General features: G+C 57.2%; 6 protein-coding genes across 19 annotated transcripts in view; 3 read left to right on the top strand and 3 right to left on the bottom strand.

Annotated features, from left to right (window-relative positions):
* The first annotated feature begins 485 nt into the window (after window positions 1-485).
* On the top strand, window positions 486-4,652 carry Gpt (glutamic--pyruvic transaminase). Its single transcript, XM_010630462.3, has 11 exons — window positions 486-2,012; window positions 2,119-2,208; window positions 2,279-2,387; window positions 2,513-2,646; window positions 2,756-2,999; window positions 3,117-3,196; window positions 3,270-3,406; window positions 3,491-3,665; window positions 3,763-3,918; window positions 4,001-4,113; window positions 4,185-4,652. The coding sequence occupies exons 1-11, from the start codon at window positions 1,851-1,853 to the stop codon at window positions 4,273-4,275; spliced, it is 1,491 nt and encodes a 496-aa protein (XP_010628764.1). The 5' UTR covers window positions 486-1,850; the 3' UTR covers window positions 4,276-4,652.
* A 113-nt stretch (window positions 4,653-4,765) lies between these two features.
* Window positions 4,766-8,076, top strand: Mfsd3 (major facilitator superfamily domain containing 3). The gene is made up of 5 exons (XM_010630463.3): window positions 4,766-6,810; window positions 7,135-7,282; window positions 7,370-7,494; window positions 7,562-7,671; window positions 7,751-8,076. The coding sequence occupies exons 1-5, from the start codon at window positions 6,138-6,140 to the stop codon at window positions 7,922-7,924; spliced, it is 1,230 nt and encodes a 409-aa protein (XP_010628765.1). The 5' UTR covers window positions 4,766-6,137; the 3' UTR covers window positions 7,925-8,076.
* On the bottom strand, window positions 8,044-14,310 carry Recql4 (RecQ like helicase 4). Of its 3 annotated transcripts, XM_010630464.3 has the most exons (22): window positions 14,227-14,310; window positions 14,124-14,157; window positions 13,933-14,030; window positions 13,576-13,716; window positions 12,483-13,217; window positions 12,274-12,400; window positions 12,060-12,173; window positions 11,857-11,955; window positions 11,690-11,782; window positions 11,477-11,613; window positions 11,064-11,147; window positions 10,800-10,988; window positions 10,534-10,713; window positions 10,314-10,455; window positions 9,971-10,233; window positions 9,610-9,895; window positions 9,407-9,536; window positions 9,156-9,325; window positions 8,902-9,082; window positions 8,672-8,825; window positions 8,399-8,507; window positions 8,044-8,309 (listed from the first exon to the last, which is right to left on the bottom strand). In XM_010630464.3, exons 1-22 carry the CDS (start codon window positions 14,308-14,310, stop codon window positions 8,185-8,187), a joined length of 3,675 nt encoding a protein of 1,224 aa, XP_010628766.1. In that variant the 3' UTR covers window positions 8,044-8,184. The 3 variants fall into 3 exon arrangements, with proteins under 3 accessions (XP_010628766.1, XP_033616686.1, XP_033616687.1); XM_033760795.1 differs by lacking the exon at window positions 10,800-10,988; XM_033760796.1 differs by lacking the exons at window positions 8,044-8,309; window positions 8,399-8,507 and having other exon boundaries at window positions 8,711-8,825; window positions 8,954-9,082.
* A 257-nt stretch (window positions 14,311-14,567) lies between these two features.
* On the top strand, window positions 14,568-18,740 carry Lrrc14 (leucine rich repeat containing 14). 12 transcript variants are annotated; one of them, XM_033760809.1, is made up of 6 exons: window positions 14,568-15,030; window positions 15,567-15,595; window positions 15,694-15,864; window positions 16,075-16,428; window positions 16,637-17,221; window positions 17,308-18,740. In XM_033760809.1, the coding sequence occupies exons 3-6, from the start codon at window positions 15,737-15,739 to the stop codon at window positions 17,873-17,875; spliced, it is 1,635 nt and encodes a 544-aa protein (XP_033616700.1). In that variant the 5' UTR covers window positions 14,568-15,030; window positions 15,567-15,595; window positions 15,694-15,736; the 3' UTR covers window positions 17,876-18,740. The 12 variants fall into 12 exon arrangements, with proteins under 12 accessions (XP_033616700.1, XP_010628778.1, XP_010628777.1 ...); XM_010630476.2 differs by having other exon boundaries at window positions 14,568-15,379; XM_010630475.2 differs by having other exon boundaries at window positions 14,568-15,379; window positions 15,540-15,595.
* Lrrc24 (leucine rich repeat containing 24) lies at window positions 18,618-21,087 on the bottom strand. Its single transcript, XM_010630480.3, has 4 exons — window positions 20,919-21,087; window positions 20,509-20,787; window positions 20,206-20,374; window positions 18,618-19,608 (listed from the first exon to the last, which is right to left on the bottom strand). Exons 1-4 carry the CDS (start codon window positions 21,069-21,071, stop codon window positions 18,683-18,685), a joined length of 1,527 nt encoding a protein of 508 aa, XP_010628782.1. The 5' UTR covers window positions 21,072-21,087; the 3' UTR covers window positions 18,618-18,682.
* A 793-nt stretch (window positions 21,088-21,880) lies between these two features.
* Window positions 21,881-23,844, bottom strand: part of CUNH8orf82 (chromosome unknown C8orf82 homolog) — a 3,938-nt gene continuing 1,974 nt past the window's right edge. The window contains exon 4 of the mRNA XM_010630671.2: window positions 21,881-21,946. Within this exon, the coding sequence (XP_010628973.1) occupies window positions 21,881-21,946 (66 nt within the window). The remainder of the gene's footprint in view (window positions 21,947-23,844) is intronic.

Below are 23,844 nucleotides of genomic sequence, written 5' to 3'. Positions count from 1 at the left end.
GGGCTGAGAGCATTATCCAATCATCTGTTCATGGTAGGCAACTTTGCTTGGCCACCAGGGCTGAGTAGATCTGGGTAGATCAGCTAGTGTAGTCTCTACAGCTTCCCCCTCCCGGGACACTGGCCTTCTCTCAGGGATGGATCTGTGGCAGAGCCATACCTGCAACATTGGCTGCAAAGACTTTATCCTGTGACTCTTGATAAAGGGCTGTTTGCCACCAAGTCTTCCTGTGTCTCAGCTGGGGAGGGGCAGACCATGTGGCTGTGTTGGCTGCCACCCATGCCCACGAGCACCCAGGCCTGTAGGTGCACGCTGGGGCTCGCTTGTGTGGGAGGGAGGCCCACAGCCACTGTACAAGAAGCCTAGCCTTCACCTACACCCTCATTTGCCAGGTTCAGCCTCCTGAAGGCTCCTCTTTTTGACCACCCTAGTCAACCCTATGTCTCCTGGGCCCTCCCTCTCTCTAGCATCTGTTATTGGAGGGCTGGTGTCCTTAGCTGGGTTGGGGGAGGGCCAGGGGTTGGCTGCTGGTTAAATTTAGTGAGTGGGGCGGTACAGCTGCCTAAGGTCCACATGCTAGTACAGCTGCCACTTGGACCTTGCTGCCAGGAGGCGGGCAGTGGCTAGCTCTGCCTGAGGCCAGGTCCACAGTGACCTGTGCTATGGCCTATGAGCTAGGAGGTCATTGTGGCAGTAGAAACAAGGTCCAAGGTGAGAGATGTGTTTGTGAGTATGAATCCCACCCAGGGCTCCTGGTGGCTTCTTTGAGCCTACAGAAGCAAAAGAGCAAGGCTACCCTTGGGTCTGACCAGCTGCCAACTGCTCAACTCAGCGGGCTGGCTCCCTGACCCTTGGTCACATAGGCCTTGATGCCACGAGGGCGGGCCAACTCTGAGCACAGCCTCTCAGACTCCCTTCAGAGCCTGTGGAGGTGGGGCTGTGACAGCCTATGGTAGCTCATTTCTTCTTTCTACCAATCAAGAGCAAGAGGGAAGGAACGTTAAGATTACCCTGGGCCTTGGGTGTGGCTCCAAGGACAACCCCCAGCTAATGTGTGTTGAAAGGGCACGAGGGCAGCTCTGAGCAGCCCAGGGTGAGGTGTCTGAGGGTCTAGGGCTGGCCTGCCCCACATCCAGCCTTCTCCCCCTCCCCCTAACATCTTGCAGTGTTGTTTAGGGACCAAGGTCCACCAACCCCAGAGTTTCTGCAGCCACCAGGCAGTGACCACTGGCTAGTGGAACCCAGAGTGTGAACTCTCTCCCCTCCCCCATCACCCCCCAGGATTCCTAAGGCCTGGCCCAGTTACCAAGGAGACAGGTCTGCTGGCCTAAGCAAAGATGGGGTTGCTGAAAAGACTAGGTCTCAGCAGTGCCTTGCTAGATTAAATATCCAGTGGCCCTTGACGCCATTGTCACCTTGGGGGTAATGTGGTCATCCCTTCTCAGCTCTGCCCACTCCTCAAGGACACTAGGCTTAGGTGCTGAGCCTAGGTACTCCCCTCCCCCAACACCCAGTCCGTCTGTCCTTACCCCCCATGTGGGTCTCCTGCTCCCTGTTGTGGGCACATTGGGCGGACACTGGGCCCTGTCCCAAGCCCCGCCTGCCACCTCACACACTCCCTCTGGCTCCCTGGGGCAGAACTGTGCCCAGACTGGGGCGGAGCCCAGGCCGTTCTAGCTTCTCAGCCCTTTCTGTCCCTTTCAGTGGGGACAGCAGGCTGCAGTAAAGAAGGTGCCCTCTACTTAGGGTCCTATCTAGCCCTGATCCCATGATCCTGGATCCTGCTGTCTCCACTCTTACTTCTGGGCCTGCTGCCTCCTGAGCTACTTTCCTATCTGGTCTGAGCAGTCATGGCCCTGAGAGCAGGTGCCCAGAGTCAGGCAGCAAGGAATGGGCTGAAGGAGAAGGTGCTGACACTGGACACCATGAACCCATGTGTGCAGAGAGTGGAATATGCAGTGCGTGGCCCTATAGTGCTGCGTGCCTTGGAGCTGGAACAGGAGCTACGCCAGGTATGGCCCAGCCCTCTGGTCCCTCTTGCTGGATTCCAGTAGCACATGAGACAAGGGCTTTACGGGTGTTTGCCCAATCTCATTGCCTGTTTGCCTTCTCTTCCAGGGTGTGAAGAAACCCTTTACTGAGGTCATCCGAGCCAACATCGGGGATGCACAGGCCATGGGGCAGAGGCCCATCACATTTTTGCGCCAGGTAAGATTCCTGCACTGTCTGTGATGACCCCTTTAATCCATGTCCCCTGGCCTCAGTTCTCTCCTCCCAGGTCCTGGCCCTCTGCGTTTACCCGGATCTCCTAAGCAGTCCTGACTTCCCAGAGGATGCCAAGAGAAGGGCCCAGCGCATACTGCAGGCATGTGGGGGCCACAGCCTGGGTGAGTACAGGTGGCAGGCAGGCTCAAGCTCCAGAGAACAGAGTGGGGTATTTCCCTTGGGAGGGCCCCAGGGGGACTCATCACCCTCGTGGGCCCGTCCTCTGCTCTGCTTGGCCCGGGACCAGGGGCCTATAGCATCAGCTCTGGCATCCAGCTGATCCGCGAGGATGTGGCACAGTACATTAAGAGACGCGATGGAGGGATCCCAGCAGACCCCAACAACATCTTCCTGTCCACCGGGGCCAGCAGTGCCATTGTGGTAGGCTGCGCCAGGGCAGAGCACACGGGGGGTTAATGTGGGACAGGCTCGGGGCAGGGGATGGGTGCAGCCCTGGACCCACAGGCACCTTGCTGCTCCCCACCCATAGACTGTGCTGAAGCTGCTGGTGGCTGGTGAGGGCCTCTCGCGTACGGGAGTGCTCATCCCCATTCCCCAGTACCCACTCTACTCTGCCACGCTGGCCGAGCTGAACGCTGTGCAGGTGGACTACTACCTCGATGAAGACAACGTCTGGGCGCTGGATGTGGCTGAATTGCGGCGCGCGCTGTACCAGGCACGTGACCACTGCCGCCCGCGCGCACTTTGCGTCATCAACCCGGGCAATCCCACGGGTAAGACTGCCCCCCCCCCGTACCGCCCTTCTCCACCCTTCCTCTCCGCTCCTCTCCGAGGGCCTCATCCCCCCAACGTACACCACTTCCCAAGTGTCGGCTGTCCCTGCACCCCAGGGCAGGTTCAGACTCGTGAGTGCATCGAGGCTGTGATCCGCTTCGCCTTTGAAGAGGGGCTCTTCTTGTTGGCTGACGAGGTGAGGGCAGGGGCGGAGGTGGGGGCAGCTGGGCTGCTCACAGCCGGCCTGCCTGATGCCAATACTCTGCCAGGTGTACCAGGACAACGTGTATGCAGAGGGCTCACGCTTCCACTCGTTTAAGAAGGTGCTCACGGAAATGGGGCCGCCGTACGCAGAGCAGCAGGAGCTTGCTTCCTTTCACTCAGTCTCCAAGGGCTACATGGGCGAGTAGGTGCAGCCCGCCCTCCCCGGGGGTGTGTGCCCAAGGACGATGCCACCGCCCCGAGTGTGACACCCACCCTGCCGCCATAGGTGTGGGTTCCGTGGCGGCTACGTGGAGGTGGTAAACATGGACCCTGAGGTGCAGCGGCAGATGCTGAAGTTGATGAGTGTGCGGCTGTGTCCGCCATTGCCAGGCCAGGCCCTGCTGGACATGGTAGTCAACCCGCCTGCGCCCTCTGACCCCTCCTTCCAGCAATTTCAGGCAGTAAGCAGTGGGGCTGTGTTGTCTGGCCTAGAAGTGAACATGTGGCTAGGGTCTGCTGCTACCTCCATCTCCCTGATCGCTCCCCTCTTGCCCATAGGAGAAGCAGGATGTGCTGGTGGAGCTGGCTGCCAAGGCCAAGCTCACTGAGCAGGTCTTCAACGAAGTTCCTGGGATCCACTGCAACCCAGTGCAGGGTGCCATGTATTCCTTCCCACGTGTGCAGCTGCCTCCACGGGCAGTGCATCGTGCTCAGGTCTGGTGGGCTGGCAGGGCAGCCTGGGGTGGGATGAGCATTAGGGTGAGCATGGTACCCTGACTGCCCTTCACAATACCAGGAGCTCGGCATGGCCCCAGACATGTTCTTCTGCATGTGCCTTCTGGAGGAGACTGGCATCTGTGTGGTGCCTGGGAGCGGCTTTGGGCAACGAGAAGGCACCTACCACTTCCGGTGAGGCCCAGTCTGTACAGCCCCTCCTTGAGCCTGGCCCCGCCCCTTGGCTTATCATCCACCCCTTTCAGAATGACCATTCTACCCCCAATGGAGAAGCTTCGGGTGCTACTGGAGAAGCTGAGCCGTTTCCACACTAAGTTCACCCGAGAGTACTCCTAAAACCACTACTGGAGCCAGGCTGGGACACTGTAGACTGTGCCCAGGCACCTAGAGGTCTGGAGCCCTTGGGACTTACTGCGGCCACCATCAGGGTCTGGGCACCTGCTTCTGCAGTTCCTTAATAAAGCTGGGTGCCAGTCTGACTCTGAAGACTGGGCACACCTGCATGGGCAACCTTGCATGAGGGACACTAGGCCCATCTTTCAGGAGAAGTGGCCAAAGAGGACTTCCAGAAAGTGGGTCTGCCTGTTAGTCCTAGACACACTGCCTGCTTGGGCTGGGTCTCCAGTGGTTTCTGGTCTATAGACATTGATCATTCACATAAAAATTAAGGGCTGGGGATATAGTTCACTGATAGGGCCCTGGGTTCAATCCCCCAGTACTGGGAAATAAAGAAAAATGAAAAAATCAGGTGACCTTACTAATAAATTGAAAAAGTATGAAGGCAGGCTCCTGGGTCAGCAGAACCTCAGGGAGGTGAGAGGCTTTACGGAATCACAGAGGCATGTGTCCCAGAGGGACACACCAGGAACAACTTTCTTTCTTTTTCTTTTTTTTGGTTAGCTGGGATCAAACTTGGGACTTTGCACTTACGAGGAAGGTGGTGGCACCACTGAGCTAAATCCCTGGCCCTAGTTTGCTTTCCTGAGGAAGACAGAAGGTGCATCCCTCATTTTAGTCCTTCTGTACCAACTGCAGGAAGGAGTTGGTTGGATGCCAAAAATGGAGTAACAGTGGGCTGGAGACACCCTGCCCAATGGGGTGTGGCAGAAGCAGGGGGAGGTTCTTTTGCAATCCTCTGTCAGGGAGGTGTGGAGAGGGCTGATAAGCATCTCAGGGAAGGGCCCATCATCTTTGCCCCTAAAACACAGGATGAGTGCCTGCTTGGTGCATTCTAATTGCAGTGTTCCTCTGAGGTAGACATGGAAGTTCCTATCTTATGCATGAAAAAACTTGGGCCAAGAAATTATCTGGAAAGACAGGACACCCACTCAAAGTTGCTCAGCAGCCAAGAAATGTGCTGGATTTCTCCCTGCAGTGACACAGCTGGCCAAGCATCCTTGAACATTCAAGATGGCTTGGTTCTTAACCCAAGGTCTTATTTCATGGCTTCATCTTAGCGTTGGGGTCCCCAGGGGCCACGGTTCTGGGCTAGAGATAACACAAGGTCATCCCCGGTAGGGTAGGGCCTGACTGAGCAGGCTGTCTATCCTTGTCTCAGACACCAGGGGCAGTGGTGGTGGGGATCGCAGGCAGTGGCTGGCTGTGTCCTCCTGGCTGAACCTGGGCTCTAGATTTTCACATTTGCCTCCTCTCTCCCTTTTGTGGCCCTTTGTGGCCACTTCCTTGGGGTGGGGGCTGAAGCCACACATACAGCAAAGGAGTGGGCCCGAAGTACCCATGAGTAGACAGGATGCCTCCTCCATTGGGGTGGACACTGGGAAGCATCCCTGAGCGAGTCATAGCCCAGGGGTGGGGAAGCTTGACCATTGAGCAGGAGGATGATTCCCATGTTGGCTACCAGTAGTCTGTCGGTGCCAGGGGGCGCCCGAGAGCTGGGGATGCAACGCTCTAGGCTCGTCAGCACCTCGGTGACTCTCGCGGCCTTGCAGAGCTAGGGCGCATGCGCGAACCAGCTCGCTTTCTGACTCTGGAGAACAGAGGGCTCGGTAGGGAAGAAGGCGCCTGGGTCTGTAGTTCCTGTCTGGCAGAGTACCGTTGGTCTACCCTTCTACTTGTCCCTAGCTTTGGCTCTTTTGGAGGGTGGACACCAACTGTACTCGGCCGTGCAGCCGTGAATCCGTGCGGATGGGCCCGCACCCCGTCATAGTCCTCAGAATCCACACCGCCCGACTCTGGCCATGCGCGCAAAGCTGCTGCCATTAGCCGGTCTTTACCTGGTGCAAGGCCTACCTTATGGGTTGCAGTCTGGCCTTCTGCCTCTCCTGATGCGGGCCCGCGGCCTCTCTCTCTCACGCGTGGGGCTGACCAAGGGGCTGTACGCACCATGGCTGTTCAAGCTGGCATGGGCACCTCTGGTAGACAGGCGGGGCTCCCCGCGGGCCTGGTTGGCACTCAGCACAGCGGCGCTGGGCCTGGTGTGTGCGTTACTGGCCGCATTGCCTCTCACCGTGTCTGGCCAGGCGGGGCTGCCCGCCACCGTAGTGAGCCTGCTACTACTACTGAACCTGGGCGCGGCTGTGCAGGATGTGGCCCTGGACACATTGGCTGTGCAGCTCCTGGAGCCAGCCGAGCTGGGACCTGGCAACACCGTGCAGGTGGTCGCTTACAAGCTGGGGTCAGCGCTCGCTGGGGGAGGGCTGCTGGCCCTCTTGCCCAGTCTCTCTTGGCCACTGTTATTTCTACTCTTGGCTGCCACCTACTGGCTAGCCGCTGCTCTGGCCTGGGCTGCACCAGCTCTGCAACAGCTGCCCTGGCCCCAACCCTCAGAGCACACTCCCCGCCATCTGCAGGATTTGCTGGCTGTGCCTGGGACTCTGTGGACAGCAGGCTTTGTGCTGACCTACAAGTTGGGTGAGTGAGGCCTTTGTGTCAGGCAGTGGCAGCACTGGAGTCCCAGGAGCTCTGGAACACACTTTGATCACCTTTCTGGGGTATGATCTGCCAGCTGGGGCCCAGCCCCAGCAAGGGTTCTGGCTCTGCCTCTCGTCTTCCCTCAGCTCCAGCCACAGCCCTTTGGGTTGATCAGGTGTTGCTTCATGCTGATCATGGACTCAGCACCTGTGGCCCAGGAAGATGGAGGCAGGCAGGGACCTGCCCCGTTGAACACAAGCCCCAGGTGGGGAGAGGGGAGGCAGGGTTGGTATGGGGGCCATCGCTGCTCATAGTTTCCTGCAGGTGAACAGGGTGCTGGCAGCCTGTTTCCACTCCTCCTGTTGGACCATGGCGCTTCTGCCTCTGAGCTGGGGCTGTGGAGTGGCTTGGGTGCTGTAGCCTGCTCCATTGCTGGCTCCTCCCTGGGCGGGGCCCTACTGACCAGGCACTGGTGAGCCTTCCCTACCCCACCTTCTCTCCAACCATCCTTGGCCTCATCTGGCATCCTCTGACCTGCATCTTCCCATCCCCACCCCAGGCAGCCGCTGCCTTTGCTGAGGTCAGTGCTGCGACTTCGCCTCGGGGGCCTGGCCTGCCAGACTGCCCTGCTTTTCCACTTGGACACTCCAGGATCCACTTTGGGCCCTGGCATCATGTTGAGAGGTGAGGGGCTGGTCTGAGGGAGGGAAGGGCCAGGAGGCCTGGGCCCTTCTGACCTCTGCCCTCCCAGGAGTGGCCTTGCTGAGTCTGTGTCTGCAGCACTTTCTTGGGGGTCTGGTTACCACCACCACCTTCACTGTGATGATGCACTGCAGCCAACTGGCACCCAGAGGCCTGCAGGTGAGGGGATGTGGTAAGGACACCCAGGGGTTGCAGGGCTGGAGAATCAATAGGTCCTGACCTTCACTTCAACCCCCAGGCCACACACTACAGCCTCTTGGCCACACTGGAACTGTTGGGCAAGCTGCTGCCGGGCACCCTGGCTGGAGTGTTGGCTGATGGCCTGGGTCCAAATCCCTGCTTTGGTGTCTTCCTTGTGCTCTCAGCCCTGCCCCTTCTGGACCTGTATCTAGCACCTAGCACCTTAGGCTGAGCTGAGCAGCAGGGCTGTCAAAGTCAGTTGTGTCTACAGCTGAATGCTTGTCTACAACATATGAGATGCAGTTGTCCTGAGACTGACAGTGGCTTCCTTTGAAGGAAGAGCCCATAAAATGACTTGAACACATTTATTCTGTACACTGGAGCCTCCTTGTTTCCTTAAGATTGTTTGTGGGCTTTGCCAAATGGTCAGTCACTGGCCACATGGCCCAGCCTAGTGTCTCCCTGTGGGAAAGCACTTTCCTAGGAGGGCAGTCATCGGCCTGCCAATAGGAGCTCCTCTGTGGCCAGGCGCATCAGACCATGGAAGTTTAGATGCAGATACTTTCTCCAAAAGCGTTGGTCCCGCCCGTACACCTCAGCAGGATAACAGGGGCTTCCTACAGTGGCACAAAGACAGGCCTGAGGACTCTGGGCTGGCTACAGTCCCTGGTCCTTGCCTGCCTTAGGCAGCTCCTGGGTCTCTTACCGATGCCATGGAAAATTCGGGCCACAGCCCTGCCTGAGAAACTCTCCTCTGGCCGCAGGGACAGGAGCTGGCGGATGTTATGGCGAACCTGGTCCTCCCAGTCCTGGAGCTATGGGTAGGTGGGCACATCAGACTTGGTATATCCATGGTATCATGCCCCACACAACCCAACCCAGGAAACCTTGAGCCAGGCTGGATGGGACCCAAACAGTGGAGGTTAGGTGTATCATGGCTGTCTTCCTTAGAAACCACTCTCAAAGTGGTGGCACTCACCTGGGCCTGCCCTGGTTCTGGGCTCTGCCTGTCCACACACCCCTCTTCCTCCTCTTCTTCCTCCTCAAAGTAGCAGCTGAGCAGGGCCTTCAGTCGAGCACTGCGCTCCTCATCAGGCTGCTCTAGGCAGGGCCCACAGCTGGGGAAGGCCACACTAGAGCAGGACAGGCATATCAGAGCTACCTATGAGCCAAGTGGGTGGCCCCAGACCTTGCCCCGCTCCTCCCCACCTGTGAAAAGCCTGGAATATTTGGCGAAGACGGGCCAGAGCCTTGTGCTCACGGGTCTGCACACAGCTGTACAGAAAGTCACAGATCTGGTCTCTCTCCTCAGCTGTCAAGTCCCCAGGACTGCGCAAGTGGAAGGCCAGTTCCCCAAACTCCACAAGCACTCCAGTACTCTGCAGCATACCTGCCAGGAAGTGTGTCAGTCACAGGTGGCTGATTGGAATACAGGGCCTAGGGTGAGGTGGGGGTGGGCACACCTGATCTAGGCTCTTGGTCCCACTGCAGCTGGTGGAGAGACTGCCGCACGGAGGACAGCTCCCAGCCCATTGAGTCCACCAGCTCCACCACATTGAACTCCATGGAGCAGCTGCCCTGCTTTGTGTTCTCAGGTGGCCACCGGGCCCAGCATGCAGCCACAGGTGGACACCTGTGCCCAGGGAAAGAGACAGGTAGCCAGCAGTTCTGGTGCTTTGTCCCTAATCCCCAACCTAGGATGGGGAATACTCACCTACGGGCCAGGGCCTGGAGCTGGTTGGCACCCCCAGGGCAGTACAGATGGCAGCGGGCATAAGTGGCTGGCAGCAGTTCAAGCCAGTGTTGTGGATGAAGCTCCAGGTAGCACAGCAGAGTCTCAATGGCTGAGAAGAGTTGAGGTCAGGGGGGTGCTGCAAGAACAGCCCCTCCACACACCCCACATCCTCTGGCCCTCACCCTCTTCTGACATGTCCAGGGCCTGCACCGTTGGCTGCATTGGGAGTGCCCGCTCATGTCCTGGGCAGGCCCGACCCTGCCCAGAGTCTGCTGGGCAGCCATCATGTTGCTTGGCCTCCTGAGGCAGGGCCTCAGCTGCAGGCCTTGTCTCACTGTTGCCTCCTTCCTTCCTTTCCTGCTGGGTGCAGGTGCAGGGCGGGAACACACACCACATCAGCTTTTTCATGGCCAGAAAGTCGGCACCATCGGTATGCACATGACGGCGTAGCTCTCGGAGGTCCTCACCCTGTAGTAGAGCAGTTATGAGTATATGGCCAGAGAAGTGAGGGTAGGAAGGGTACAGAAAACAGTGGGACACTACCTGGGGCTGCAGGAAGAGGTGGCAGTGGGCAGGCTGTCCATCACGCCCAGCACGGCCCACAGCCTGGACGTAGTTCTCGAAGCTTGGGGGCAGCCCCAGATGCAGCACGGCCCGAATATCTGGTCGATCCAGCCCCATCCCAAATGCCACTGTGGCCACTATGACCCGCAGCTGACCCTTCATGAAGGCCCGCTGCACTCGCTGCCGCTCCCGGCTGCACATGCCAGCGTGGTAAGCTTCAGCCACATCTGTGGGGGTTCGACCTTTGGGGAAACTGATATTGGTGGGACAAAAGCACATGTGCTGGGCTCTATTTGGGAGACCCAGCCTTGCCTGTACCTACCTCTGAGCTTTGGGTCCTGCCCTGCAAATAGGCAGGTTCGGAGGAGTGCAGCAACTCTCTCTGTGTCCTCACGCCGGTTACAGTAAACAATGATAGAATCCAGAGTACGGAAACGGTCACCCTGCAGCAGTGTCACCAGAGCCTGGTGAAGAGCAGTGTTGTCCAGGCTGGCCATAGGAGGTGGGATCCCCATCCTGGCCCCTGGTGTGCACATATCTACCTGTTCTGGGTCTCTGTCTATGGACACAGACAGATGCAAGTTGGCAGGAATGACAGCTGCCTCTCTGGGACCCAGTTCCTTGGCTACTCCCAGGTGTTGGGCTACATCATGGGCAGTGCGACGGGTGGCTGTGGCTGTTAGGCCCAGGAAGCACTGCACACCCATACACTCCCGAAGCACCTACACCAGGAGGAGGGTAGTAGGAAAGCCATTCAGAATCATATGGGCCTTGCCCCACCCACCCATGCTGGCCCCATGTGGCTCACTTTGCAAATGCGCAGGTAGCAAGGCCGGAAGTTATGTGACCACTGAGAGATGCAGTGGGCCTCATCAATGCAGGCAAAGGCCACTGGGGGCAGCCTGGCACCCTGAGGGAGGCTAATAGGGCCCCTGGAACCAGCCCCAACCAATGTCTCAGGGGACAGCATCAGCACATGGACCTCGGCTGCCTGTACCTGAAAGCAGCAATGTCAGTGGCACTACCCAAATTGTGTTCCCCACTGCCCCCAGTCCATGGAGTGTCCCCTGACCTTCTGTAGGACAGACTCTCGTTGTTTCTTGGTCATGCCTGAATGGAGGCAGGCAGCCTTGAGACATGGAGGCAGGCTGGATAGCTGCAGACATAGGCAATGCTGTCACAGCCCAGCCCAGCCCAGCCCAGCCCAGCCCAGCCCAACCCAGCCCCAGCCCTCTCCTGAATCCTCCCAGAGCTGCTTAACCCAGCAGGATCTCCAGGAGAAAAAGCACCAGATCCTGGGTCCTGGTTGAGGTCCCTAGCTGGGCCTGGTTGGTGGGTGCTGAGGTCAGGCTTTGATACTCTCAGGTAGAGATCAGCCAGGTATCTTGCAGATTTCAGTGGGTTCAGGGAATAGGAAGCAGCCTGAGGATATCATAGGCATCAGTTTTTAGCCATCTACAGGTAATGAGGGCCCCATCCACACACCTGATCATCCATGAGAGACAAGAGGGGAGAGATAACAAGTGTGAGGCAGGGGCTACGCTGGGCATATAGCAGTGCAGGAAGCTGGAAGCACAGGGATTTGCCAGCGCCAGTGGGCAGCACCAGCAGTGTGGAGATGCCTGGGCAGGACAAGAGGCAGCTGCAAGGCTCTGTGGCACATTACTATCCAGCCCAGCCCCAGGTAGTCCCACTTACCAGACAGGATTCGCATGATTGTGTGCTCCTGCCCAGGGCGGAAGGCTTTGTGTCCGAGTTGCTCCAGGGCCTGGAATACCTCAGCTGGTGTCTCTGTGGACACAGATATTGGTTACCATAACTCCTGAATCTCCCCACCTCTTGGAGACTCACAGGTTTCTGCTCACCTACTACCTGCCCAGAGGGCCCTGGTGGGTACAAAGGCAGCACTGAGGAGACTGTGTGTGGTACCTGTAACTCAGGCCCAGCAGGCTCTGTGTCCTTACCTGCAAGGGCAGAGTAGAAAGGGTGACATGGGGACCATAATCTCAGACAAGACCAGCCTGGCACCACAGTCACAGGCCACAATCACCTTCCTCTTCCTACTCACTGGGGAGGTCGAAGCAAGCAGTATTTATCCTTTGGGTTACTTCCTCCACAGTGGGAAAAGTCTGTGTATCATCTTTGTCCTCATCACCGTCCTTCTGGGGAGGCAAGGTGGGTCCTGGGCCAGGAGTAGAAAGCTAGTAAGGCCTTTTGCTCCCCAAGAGTATGGTACCCTTATTACGTAGTATTCCACCCAGTTCCTCAGGGTAGAGGCTTACCTAGCTGAGGGCACTGGGATGCCCAGTGGCCAAACTGCCCACATCGGAAACAAGACTCCTCAACTATGGCTCTGGGCCCTCCACCCCCAAAATGCTCTCTTTTCTTCTGCCACTTCTGCTTCCATACCTGGGAAGGGTTCAAAAGGAAGAATCGTGGGAAGATGGAGGGACAAGGAGATGCTCACTCTGTCCTGTCCTGCCTGTCTCACCTGCTTTCGGAGGAGCCTGCCTCGAAGGGCTCCACCCCGCACATATCGTTTTTGCTTCATGTTGAGCCGAACGTAGTTACCCTTCTCCAGGGTGGTTGTTTGAGAGGTGTGGGGGCGGGATGTGATCTCAGCCTTCTCTGCTTTAGCTGGCCTTGAAGTGCCACAGTACAGCTGAGATGGCTGGGCCTGTATAGCACCCCCTATTGGGTCCTCAAAAACTGCAGCCCCAGCCCCTTCAGACTGGAGTCTTGCTTGGCTGCTGTCCAACAGGGCCGGCACAGGACTGCTGCCATTCTCCTTAGTCCACCTTCGCTTCTTGACTCTATGGCTGCTGAGCTGGGGCCTCCCTGCACTGGTTTGTGTTGCCTGTGGCACATCTGGGCCTTGAGAAGGTGTCTCAGGGCAAGTATTGGAGCCAAAGACTGCCAATTCCCCTGGGGTCAGAGATTGTGACTCCTCTGTGCCACAGGCCTCAGAGGTTTCCAGGGAATCCAAGGGTCTACCGTGACACCGCTGCAACCAGCCAGGGTGTAGGGAGCCCAGCCGTAGGCTCAGGGATGCCCGAAGCTGCTGGAGTCGTCCTGGCCTTGGCTGGGGCTCAGAAGGCTTGGTAAGTGCACTGATGAGTTCTTCTGGAGAGGCGGGAGGAGTCCCTGGGCCTACTGGCTTTAGGGTGGGCATCTTGGACAAGAGTCTTCCTGGAGGCTGGCGCCTGCAGCCCAGGGCTGGCTCAGCCTGGGACAGGAAGAGAAAACAGTAAGCAGAAAGAAAAGAAAAGATGGAAAAAACAAAACGAAACAGTAAGCAGAGACTCAGGCCATGGGCTGCTATAGACTCAGAAACTTGCCTGAGTCCCCACCCCTCAGTGTTAGAGAAGGGCACAAAGCTGGGACACGAAGCAAGCTGAAGCAGAGACTGCTCCAGAGCACCCTTCAGCAGTCAGGCCCTGGTTACCACAGGAGAAGATACCTGAGTGTACACACAGGTTGAAGGATGGACAGAAAAAGCACTTGGTGAACTTGCCATGAACCAAGAGCCATGGGCAGCTTTGGGCCTAGACTGGATGCACTATTAGTCTACTTTCATTTCGTACCTGCAGAGTGACCTTCAGATTGGTCTTAAGTCTCTTCCCATACTCTTGTGCAGTTCCCTGGGGGCTCAGCACTGGAGCAGGTTGTGGATTCTGTGTTGCAGCCCGATTCAGGTGGGATCCCCAGCAGCCAGACTCTGGAGCCTGCAGAAGACAGAAACAACCCAGACCAGAGAAAGGGTGACCTGGAATAGATGGGCCTCCAATTCTTGAACAGCAGGATAGTCTGGCCCTTCCCCACTCTGCCCTGTTCTCCTTTCAAGTCTGCACCCATGCGGGCTTGGCTGTGATTTCCCTTGACTCCTGCCATTCGGCCTCGCAATAAGCTAACCAGGAGGCTGGGGTTCCGGATGTGGGTACCTCCTTGGCTGCAGTGGAGAGTAACTGCTTGGGTCTGTGGGGCCCACCGCCCCTCTGGCTCATAGTCTGCTTCAGGGCGCGATACTTGCGGTAGAGAGCTGGGGTGGGAGGGAGGGAGTCGGTGTCAGGACGGGGCCCCGTAGCTCCACGGTCACCCCGTCTCCTCCCATCCTGGCAGCGCACTCGCTCACCGCGGGTCTCCTCAGGCGCCGCTTCCACGTCCTCCTGTGAAGGGAGCAAGTCAGCCAGAGGCCACGGCATCAGACTTCAACCCCACCTCTGGGAGGGCCGCACCTGGCCCGGCCGCCGCCCGTGCTGTACAGCGAACGAGCGCTCCCACTCTTGCAGGCGGGCCCGCAAGTTCCACAGCTGCTCCATCGCATCCAGGTCTCGCGCCCAGCGAATTTCCCGCCGCTAGGGAGTCTTCCGGAAGCCAAGCAATGGGAGCAAGAGTAGCATATATGGGCGGGCCTTCTAGGTCGGAAGGCCAATCAGCAGGGCCCTGGAGGAACAGCCAATGGGAGGTGCAACGTCATCGCGGCGCGCCGCGGCGCTGGGCGGGATCGATCTGGAGTAAAGGCGGGGCAGGAGGCTATGACGGCTGCTGTGGGGCAGGTGAGTGCGTTCAACTGGGCAGGCATCAGAGTCACCTAGGGAGGAGCGTTAGGAGGCGGGCGGCCTAGCCGAGGAGGCGGGGTTGGCGGTTGGGAGGCTGGGCGCCGGAGGCCAGGCAGTGCCTCTGAGGCTGGGACGCGCCTGATCGAAGGAGCAGGCCAATCTAACGGGGGAGAGGCATTCGGTTTAGGCCTCGGGTGAGGCCTGGAAGAGCCTGTTGGGGGCGTCTGCGCTCCTTGCGGCGCTGGGGCCGCTGCTTTCCCGAGAGCTGCCGGCCCGGCGTGGGCGTCGCCTAGAGGCACCTCACTTGGCAGCCAGACGGGCTGCTTTCATTTCTTCTCGTGACAGGTGCTCGGTGAGTCTGTCCTGTCTTCGAGATCGGCAGCATCCTCGCGAGATTTGAGCATGGCAGAGCCAGGCCGAGGGTGGGTGTTCGGAATTTCTCAGGAACCGGTTCCATAAGGACTTGCTGTGTGTGACCAGGTCAGCAAACGCAGGGGACCTGCAGTCGGTCTGGTCTCCATCCCCTTCCGAGAGCTGTGTCCTTGGCCTTAGCTTTCTAAACTGTCAGAAGGGGATGATGGTGTAGTTGCATGGCGCACGGGAAGTCCGCTAAAATCAGCCCTATGTCGCAGATATATCCTGATGGCCTCAAGGGTCGTTTGTGTGCGTCTTCTCAGCTTGGATGCTGCTTTGGCAGCCGTCTCTGCTTTATTTGAGGAATCCCAGGCCTGAGCCCTCTGTATCCCATGGATTTAAGTCTCTTGGTTTCTCCTCACATTAGTTCCTCAGGCAAGAGAGATGACTAGGCAGGTGGAAAGGACCACTGAAGGTGAGAAGCTTTTTCTCAGGGGTTTCTATGCCTGGTGACTTCCCAGAAAATAGTAGTTTACTGTGGGGCTCACACTGAGGTCCTTGCTCTCATGGGTCACATTATTTGGACTCTTTCCTGGCCTCTGCTCCTTTTTTTATCGGCCCTGGTGTTTATTAAGCTGTGTCTGTGCTTCGTGGATTCCAAGGACAGCCCTTGAGCACATCTGTAAGGAAGGTGAGAGAGGGAAACATGATGTGGCTGCTGGCCTCCTGGGGCCTTCTAGGCGTGAAGGTCTGAGGGTTGGGACCGAGCTTTGCTCTACTTTTGAGAAGGATTTCTGAAGCAGCTTTGTGATTTGGGAAGCCTGAAGTACCAATGGGAGACCTGCAGAGCGACCACCTTCTGTCAGAAGCACACACAAACAAGCAGGTTATTGATGGTGCCATCCCATTTATGTACTGCTTGATGCTTTGTTTTCCTAAAGAAGCCGCATGCTATTGGAGGTTGGTGACTGGGGTGTGGCCTTGTCCCTTGTCTACTGGGTGCAGCCCAGTACTAGGCATCTAAGAGGTGCTCCTCTGTTGTGCTATCCTCCACTGACTGGCAACTCTATATGCCAGGCACCATATTGGGCTTTCTCACCACTGGTATATGGAGGGGACCTGGTAGTGGCTTAGGGTTGGTCTTCTCCACTGAAAGCCCCTCTTCTGCAGGTGGCTGCCTGCCCAGCCCAGCGCCATGCACACACTTGTGTTCCTGAGCATTCGGCAGGTGCTCCAGTGTCAGTCAGCTGCCTGCCAGGCCTTGCCCCTGCTGCCCCGAGAACTCTTCCCCCTGCTGTTCAAGGTGGCCTTCATGGACAAGAAGACAGTTGTACTTCGTGAGTTGGTACACACATGGCCTTTCCCACTGCTCAGCTTCCAGCAGTTGCTGCAGGAATGTGCCCACTGCAGCCGGGCCTTGCTGCAGGAGCGACCCAGCACTGAGAGCATGCAGGCTGTGATCCTGGGGCTGACTGCTCGGCTCCACACCACAGAGGGTGAGGCTGGCACACAACCTTTCTGCAGGTATGGGCTTACATGAGGGGCCCTTCAGCTTGGGAGTACAAGGGGGGTGGGGCAAAGAAGGTCTAGGCTGGGGTCCTGGGGTTAGCAAGAGTTCACTATGGGACCAGGTATATTGCTTCTATTCCAAGGTAGCTGGGTGTGGGAGTGGGAGTGGGTTTGTGTCCTTCCCCTGTCCCCTCATCCCGTCTCAGACCATTCCTGCTCCCAGGAAGCATGCTCTTCGGGTGCTGGATATGACTGGTCTCCTGGATGATGGTGTGGAGCAGGACCCCGGTACCATGAGCATGTGGGATTGCACAGCAGCTGTGGCCCGCACATGCATTGCCCAGCAGCAGGGTAGGAGTGCTGAGCATGGGCCAGCTCCTGTCCCTGTAGAGGTTCGTGTGGACCTTCGGGTGAACCGGGCCTCTTATGCATTCCTTCGTGAGGCACTCCGAAGCAGCCTAGGCAGCCCACTTCGGCTCTGCTGCCGGGATCTCCGGGCCGAGGACCTGCCCATGCGTAATACCGTGGCCCTGCTGCAGCTTCTGGATGCAGGCTGCCTGCGCCGTGTGGACCTGCGCTTCAACAACCTGGGCCTGCGTGGCCTGTCTGTCATCATCCCACATGTGGCCCGTTTTCAGCAATTGGCCAGCCTGAGGCTGCACTATGTACATGGGGATTCAAGGCAGCCCTCTGTGGATGGCGAGGACAACTTCCGCTACTTCTTGGCTCAGATGGGCCGCTTCACCTGTCTTCGGGAGCTCAGCATGGGTTCTTCTCTCCTTTCAGGCAGGCTGGACCAACTGCTCAGGTGAGTGGGCCCACTACTGCTCTGTGTTTCCCTAATGTGAGGACCCTCCCTTAGGTCTGCCTGTCTGTGACCCTATGTCCCCACAGCACCCTGCAGAGCCCCTTGGAGAGTTTGGAGCTGGCCTTTTGTGCTTTGGTGCCTGAGGACCTTCGGTTCCTGGCACGGAGCTCCCACGCTGCCCACCTCAAAAAGCTGGACTTGAGTGGGAATGACCTGTCAGGCAGCCAGCTGACACCCTTCCAGGGTCTCTTGCAGGCAGCAGGGGCTACACTGCTGCATCTTGAGCTGACTGAGTGCCAGCTTGCTGATGTCCAGCTACTGGCCACACTGCCCACCTTGACTCGCTGTGCCAATCTCCGTTACCTTGGCCTCTATGGCAATCCATTATCCATAGCTGGCCTTAAAGAACTGCTGCGGGACTCAGTGGTGCAGGCTGAGTTGCGCACTGTGGTGCATCCCTTTCCTGTGGACTGCTACGAAGGTCTGCCCTGGCCACCTCCTGCATCTGTCCTGCTGGAGGCCTCCATCAATGAGGAAAAGTTTGCTCGTGTAGAAGCTGAGTTGCACCAGCTACTGCTGGCCTCAGGCCGTGCCCATGTGCTTTGGACCACAGACATCTATGGACGCCTGGCTGCAGACTATTTTAGCCTGTGATCTCCAGTGTCTGGATGATACACAGGTCAGGAGCCTTTGTTGGGATTCTCCTGGAGGCCTGACATGAAGGCACTGGTCTCAGGCTTCTTGCAGGGTCTGCCTTGCTCCTTGGCACACCCCGAGCCTCCCATTCCCTATTGTGTCTTTCACTTTGCCTTGCACCTACTTCCTAAATGGGCCCTGAGCTGGATTTCAGGCCTGTACTACCCTACTCAGTGTGGCTGTACTCTGGAGTAGTGGCCCTCTCTGTGGATATTCCTGGGACCCTAGCCATGAGCTTTGGACAGTAGTCTCTCCCTTCCCAAAACTGCATAGGTCAAAGTCACGATGGGGGCCTGCTTTAGGGAGGCTTGGGGGCCCATCTAGTCTTGAGGCCTCATACTGTGTTCCCTGCCCTCCTATGCAAACCAACCTGTCAGCTAGCTCTGGGACTGGAGGGTGTTATGAAGGTACAAATGTGCGGTTTATCTGGAACTTAGATCTCTGGCTGATTTTTCTGTCCTAATTGGTCAGAGTGCCTTGTTTCAATCTCTGCTGTTAACACCTGCATACCCACTGGGCAACAACCATCATCTTGCCTGTCCGCACCGCCCCTGCCTCGTTGCTGACCCTAACAGCATCTGGCCAGGGGCAGCATTCTTCCCCGTAAAAGGGGTTCTGGGGGCTTCTCTGGCTTCATTCCCACGCAACCTTAGGACTCTCGTGAGCGGGACTATACACACGGTTCGGCAAACTTGCGGCTTCTACCTTTACTGAGGGACCGCACCGGCCAATTACCGGTGCATACGTCATCAGTGCGCGACACACTCAGCAATGGATCTCATATGCAACGCACGGTGGGAGGCCGAACCCCGGCGCCAAGCCCTCAGTAGTGCCTACGTCTTCTGGAGTCTCTACTGGCCCCTCAACGAATAGAGGCTTGGAACGATCAATCACGAACATCTCGTGGCCGCGCTCGTCGCGGAGCTCCTCCAGTTGCGCGAAGGTGCAAGGCCCGTCCGAGTAGTCGTTGACGAACAGTGTGCCTTCCCCCGGCGGCGCTCGCGCCTTTTTGCGCCGGCGCCGGCGCCGGCAGATCATGGCGGCCAGCAGCAACGCTGTTAGCGCCAACAATGCGATGGCTGCCGCGATGGCCGTCTGTGTGGCAAGGCCCAGGGCTCGGAAGGCCATGCTACCCTCCTCGTGCTGCGGCTCGTGGCCGTCGGGGAGCACGGCCGGGGCAGGAGAGACCGGCGGGTGTGGCCGGGTGGCATTGACTAGGAGGCTAAAGGGTACGCGCACAGCACCGCCAGCATTGGAGGCTTCGCACTCGTATTTGCCGGCGTGCGCCAGTGTGATGTTGGTGAGGAAGAGCATGCCACTGCCGGTGTCAGGAGCTCCGTGCCCATCCAGGCCTGGTGCCCAGCCTTCCAACTGGGCCTGGGTCTGTGGCTGGTTTTCCCGAAGCTGGGGCACCTTCCTCCAGGTTACCAGGGGCTGCGGATAGCCCGAGGCCTGGCAGGCCACCCGCAAGTCCTCTCCCAGGTTGGCTGTAACCTCCAGCGGCTCCACGTGTACAGAGGGTGGAATGCAGATGAGGCTACTGCCTGATACATCCAGGAGACTTTGCAACGCCAGGCGAGGGGGCTCAGCACACATGATCTTTTTGTCTCTGGAGCTAAGCAGTCGCTGGCCCCCTTCCTTGATCCAAGCACCCAGCCAGTGCAAGGCACAGTCGCAGCGCCAAGGGTTCTCTGCAGGCAGAACAGAACAGAGCCTAAGGAGTTGGGGTTCTGCAGGCACAGGTAGAAACCCCTTTTCCATCTCCCAGAGCATCTCACCAGAATCCAGGATCCTTGTCATCTCTTCTCTGACTCCAAGCTCCCTGGGGTGATGGCAGGCCCTTCATTGCCTGTCCCTGAGAAAGCTTCTGCTCCTCTGAAATTTCTCACCCAAATAAGTCTCACTGTTTTGGGGAACCTCCGTGTCCACATAGATATCCCAACAGCACTAAAACCTTGACCTCAGATTCCCTCTCTTGGAAATGCCCCCAATCCTGGCCAGCTGTCTCTTTTCTGTTTAGCCTGCCTGCTTTCTGATAACCTCAAAGTGTTCAAGAACTTTGGTACTTTCAAGTCACCCTGTGTCTGTCTTCCTTAGGTAGATGCTGGTTAGAGCTGTGTCTCTGCCAGCTTTCCCATTCCTGGCAGTCCTCTACACCGGCTTCAAAACAATGGTGTATCCCTCCCAAATGCTACCCAAGGGTTTGCCATGGAAGCCCTCTCCATACCTGGGCCTGTTCCCTTCTGCTGCCATTGGTGCCAAGGTAGAGACTCTTGCCCAAGAGTTACCTGTGAGGCGCAGGACTTGCAGGCTGGCCAGGGGCTGCAGGGCCTCTTGGCTGATGGTGCCCAACTGGTTCCTGCTGAGGTCCAGCAGGGCCAGGGAGGAGAGCCCGGCTAGGGCTTGGTCCTCCAGCAGTTCAATGCTGTTTTCTTGAAGATGTAGCTCCTGCAGTCGCTGAAGTAGGGACAGGAAATAATCAGGAAAAAATAACCTGGGAAGCTAGGCTGGGTTGAATTTTTTCCCATTACAGCCAGCAGGGCTACTTGCACAGGCAGAGGAGGACCTGCTTCTAGGCCTTTGGCGCTCACCGGCAGGTGCAAGAAGGTGAAATCCAGCAGCCGAGCCAGCTGGTTGCCTGCCAGGTAGAGCACACGCAGATGTGCTAGGCCTGTGAAGGCGCCTCTGCGCAAGCCGCGCAGCCGGTTGCCTGTCAGCGCCAGCTCAAGTAGGCGGGGCTGCGCACGGAAGGCACCAGACTCCAGGGCGTGAAGGCTATTGTTGTGCAAGTAGAGATGGCGCAAAGAGACAAGTGGAGCCAGGGCACCAGGCTCAAGGCGTGCGATGCTGTTGTCCTGCAGGAACAGCGTCTGTGGGCCAGGGGAGGGGCATGCTTACACCAGGACAGGGCCTTCTGCTCTCCGTGATCACCCTTACCCACCCGCCCCTGCGCATGTGCCTCCTCCAGTCCCAAGGCGTGGTAGCTACACGCACTGCCCACCTGTGTCCCTGGGGGTATCCCCTGTGGGACAACGCGCAACTGTAAGGCACCACACTCCACTGTGGCACTGTAGCAGCGGCAAGCAGCAGGGCAGCCCTTGGAACGGGGTGGGAGGAGCAGCAGCAGCAACAGCACAGGAGCCCTGTGGGCCATCTCCTTGGAGAGCAGCCTGTGCCCACAGAGCGGCCAAGGCTTCCTCAGGGTCCAGGTGGAGACCGGATACACTTCCTGAAACACAGGTGGGCAGGCCAGTGCCAATACTCCAGAGCCAGTGCAATTGCATGAATGGAGGCTCACAGCCTGTCTAACTCTTGAATAGTTTTGTCACTTTAAGAAACAGAGGAAGGGCCGGGGATTTAGCTCAACGGTTTGGTGGCCTGCCATGCAAGCGCAAGGACCCGAGTTCAATCCCCAGTACCCCCTCCCAAGAAACAGAGGAACACAATTTTCTGGTTCCCATCCTTGACAAACCACCTTCATAAAGACATAGGATATGAGGTTGAAATTAACTCTTGGTGTCCTCTGCTTCTTCACAGAACACCGCCATATGGAGAAACTCACCCAGCTCCTTCCTGGGCAAGTGAGGTCCTCCTGCTCCTGCAATGACATCTACACCCTGGTGACTATATTCCTTGGCTGAGTGCAAGTGACTCCCAGGGCAAGGGCTTGGGGAATGCCAGATGGCACAGTCCAAGGCCCAGTTATCCAAGCATGAGCAGAAGCTGGGAGAGGGCCGGGGATTTAGCTCAGTGGTACCACTACCTGCCTCGCAAGTGCAAGGTCCTGAGTTCAATCCCCGGTACCAAAAATTGAGAAAAGCTGGGAGAGCAGGCTCTGGGGGTAGACATGTCTCCTTATCCTCCCACTGTGGGGACTGGCAGGAACCTAAGGCTCAGCCTACAACAGAGGTCCCTTATGCACCCCCAAGACAAGGCCCAGGTCCCTACCTGACCTTATCCCAGTTAATTCCCATTCTTTTTGTCCCTTGCACCTGTGCTGTCCCCACCTTGAGGTTCATCCGTCATGACCTGAAAGGAGAAAATGGCAAAACTGGTCTTGGAGGAGCCATAAGCCACAGGGATGTCCAGGATGAGCTTGGCACAGCACCTATTTTACTTTCTCAGTGGTGGAGGTGGGCAGGGTGCTTGGAGAGTTGGGGCTTTTCTCAGGTAACTTGTACAAAATCGGAGGATGAGACAATAGGAAAATCAGTTCAGGAGCCATGGGCTTTTGCTTCCCAGGCTGCCCTGCAGCAAGGCCTCTTTTTGGTAGACAGAGTCCTGGGAAAGCTAGGGTATAAAAGAAGGGCTTAGGCTGCCAAATAGTTTTTTTTTTTTTTTTTTTCCTGGTACTGGGGAATAAACCAGGAATTTTACACTGATATATATTTTACATTTTCAACCCTTCTTTTTTTTTTTTTTGGTTTTTTTTTGGTACCAGGGATTGAACTCGGGTCCTTGCGCTTGCAAGGCAGGCCACTGAACCGCTGAGCTAAATCCCCGGCCCTTATTTTTGGTTTTTTGAGACAGGTTCTCACTATGTAGTTGAGACTGACCTGGAACTCACTATGTAGTCCAGGCTGGTCTCGAACTCACATCGATCCTCTTGCCTCAAGCCTCCAGAATGCTGGGATTACAGGTGTGCGTCACCACGCCCGGCCTTTTTATTTTTTCTTAATATTGAATTGAGGTTTCAAGTCACTAAGTTATCCAGGCTGGGCCTGAACTTGGCAGTCCTTCTGCTTCAGCCTCCTAGAGTGCTGGGATTACAAGTATGCACCACCATATCTGGATTTTGTGTGTCTGTGTGTGTGGTGGGGATTGGCCCCACAGCCTCATGCAGATGAAACACAAGCTAAGCACATGTTCCTCCACTGAGCATTTTCTAGTGTGGCATCCTGTGTGGGCTCGGAGAACAATGACCTTACAGATTACCAAGGAGTATGTGGCTAGTAGGGGTTTATGTATATGCACCTAAGGCTCTAGGGATGGGAAAGTTGGGGTCCAGTTCCAGGGTTCATAAGGCCAACTTTAATTAAAGGGAGGACCAGGGCTGAGAAGCCAGGGAAGGGTCTGTCTGGAGCCAGGGAAGACAGGACCAACCAAGTGTACTGTCTCCTGGCCTCTAGCCTCACCCGGTGTTTCCTCTCTCAATGTTTGCCTGTTCATCAGGTCTCACTGCTCTTCCTGAGGCATACTGAAAGGTACCAAGTGGAATTTGATGTTTGTTTCAATCTTGCCCCAAAACTGTTAAGTCACATAATTATTTAAAGTCGTTTAGAAATGAGGTAAGTCCAGCAATAAAGTTTTAATAGAATAGCTTTGGCCCAGACATAAGCAGTTCCCAAGTGTCTCAGGATGCGCATGAGATTCAAGAAGTTGGGAGCATCATCTGGGGCCCTGGGATTCACCTTCTAGAGTAAGAAGGGATGGCCCCTGGTCCAAGATGTGCCTGCCTGCCGCCCACCCATCAGCAGCAAAGCCATGGTCTCCTCAGGCTCAGCGCTGCTGCTCACATAGACCCACTAGGTGTGCATTAGTGTAGAATAGACGACAGGGCTGGAACAGGGGCCTCGAGAGAAGAGCCCAGAAATCATTTTACCAGTGTGGAAACCCCCCTAATCTGGTTGGGAGGGGGCAGGGCGTCAGCCTCTCTGGCGCTGATCTGGGTAGAAGGGATGTAGTGGGCCATGCGGCCTCCCGAGTCAGCATCTCGCGACTACACTTGGGATCCGGCGCCCAGATCACGTTGACCTTCCAGTCCGCACCCTGTGGCACGGATGGGCCTTGGGCCCCGCAGGTGGAGGGCGTGGCCTCCGCGCTTCCCCCAGCTCACCGGGTCGCACATCCTTTGCGCTCTGCGCGCGGGTAGGACCCGAGATAGTGCCAGATTTAGTCCCCAAGTTGGGCGACCTTGGTCCCGGGGG

Source organism: Fukomys damarensis, unplaced genomic scaffold, assembly GCF_012274545.1.
Source record: "Fukomys damarensis isolate Sample0158 unplaced genomic scaffold, DMR_v1.0_HiC HiC_scaffold_5, whole genome shotgun sequence".
NCBI classification, from domain to species: Eukaryota; Metazoa; Chordata; class Mammalia; order Rodentia; family Bathyergidae; genus Fukomys; species Fukomys damarensis.
This window is presented reverse-complemented; position numbering and strand designations above follow the sequence as displayed.

Bases quoted from the DNA above. Each gene is read 5' to 3' on its own strand.
- Gpt (XM_010630462.3), top strand. From the start codon at position 1,851: ATGGCCCTGAGAGCAGGTGCCCAGAGTCAGGCAGCAAGGAATGGGCTG. The intron at 2,209-2,278 runs GTAAGATTCCTG...CTCTCCTCCCAG, and splicing joins CCATCACATTTTTGCGCCAG to GTCCTGGCCCTCTGCGTTTA. The intron at 3,000-3,116 runs GTAAGACTGCCC...CCTGCACCCCAG, and splicing joins CAACCCGGGCAATCCCACGG to GGCAGGTTCAGACTCGTGAG.
- Mfsd3 (XM_010630463.3), top strand. From the start codon at position 6,138: ATGCGCGCAAAGCTGCTGCCATTAGCCGGTCTTTACCTGGTGCAAGGC. The intron at 6,811-7,134 runs GTGAGTGAGGCC...AGTTTCCTGCAG, and splicing joins TGTGCTGACCTACAAGTTGG to GTGAACAGGGTGCTGGCAGC. The intron at 7,495-7,561 runs GTGAGGGGCTGG...CTGCCCTCCCAG, and splicing joins CCCTGGCATCATGTTGAGAG to GAGTGGCCTTGCTGAGTCTG.
- Recql4 (XM_010630464.3), bottom strand. From the start codon at position 14,310: ATGGAGCAGCTGTGGAACTTGCGGGCCCGCCTGCAAGAGTGGGAGCGC. The intron at 9,896-9,970 runs GTAGTGTCCCAC...GCTCTACTACAG, and splicing joins ACCTCTTCCTGCAGCCCCAG to GGTGAGGACCTCCGAGAGCT. The intron at 8,826-8,901 runs GTGGGGAGGAGC...GTCCTGCTCTAG, and splicing joins ATATTCCAGGCTTTTCACAG to TGTGGCCTTCCCCAGCTGTG.
- Lrrc14 (XM_033760810.1), top strand. From the start codon at position 15,737: ATGGGAGACCTGCAGAGCGACCACCTTCTGTCAGAAGCACACACAAAC. The intron at 15,865-16,074 runs GTTGGTGACTGG...CCTCTTCTGCAG, and splicing joins GAAGCCGCATGCTATTGGAG to GTGGCTGCCTGCCCAGCCCA. The intron at 17,222-17,307 runs GTGAGTGGGCCC...ATGTCCCCACAG, and splicing joins AGGCTGGACCAACTGCTCAG to CACCCTGCAGAGCCCCTTGG.
- Lrrc24 (XM_010630480.3), bottom strand. From the start codon at position 21,071: ATGGCCCACAGGGCTCCTGTGCTGTTGCTGCTGCTGCTCCTCCCACCC. The intron at 20,375-20,508 runs GTGAGCGCCAAA...TCCCTACTTCAG, and splicing joins TCACCTTCTTGCACCTGCCG to CGACTGCAGGAGCTACATCT. The intron at 19,609-20,205 runs GTAACTCTTGGG...TTCTGCCTGCAG, and splicing joins GCAAGTCCTGCGCCTCACAG to AGAACCCTTGGCGCTGCGAC.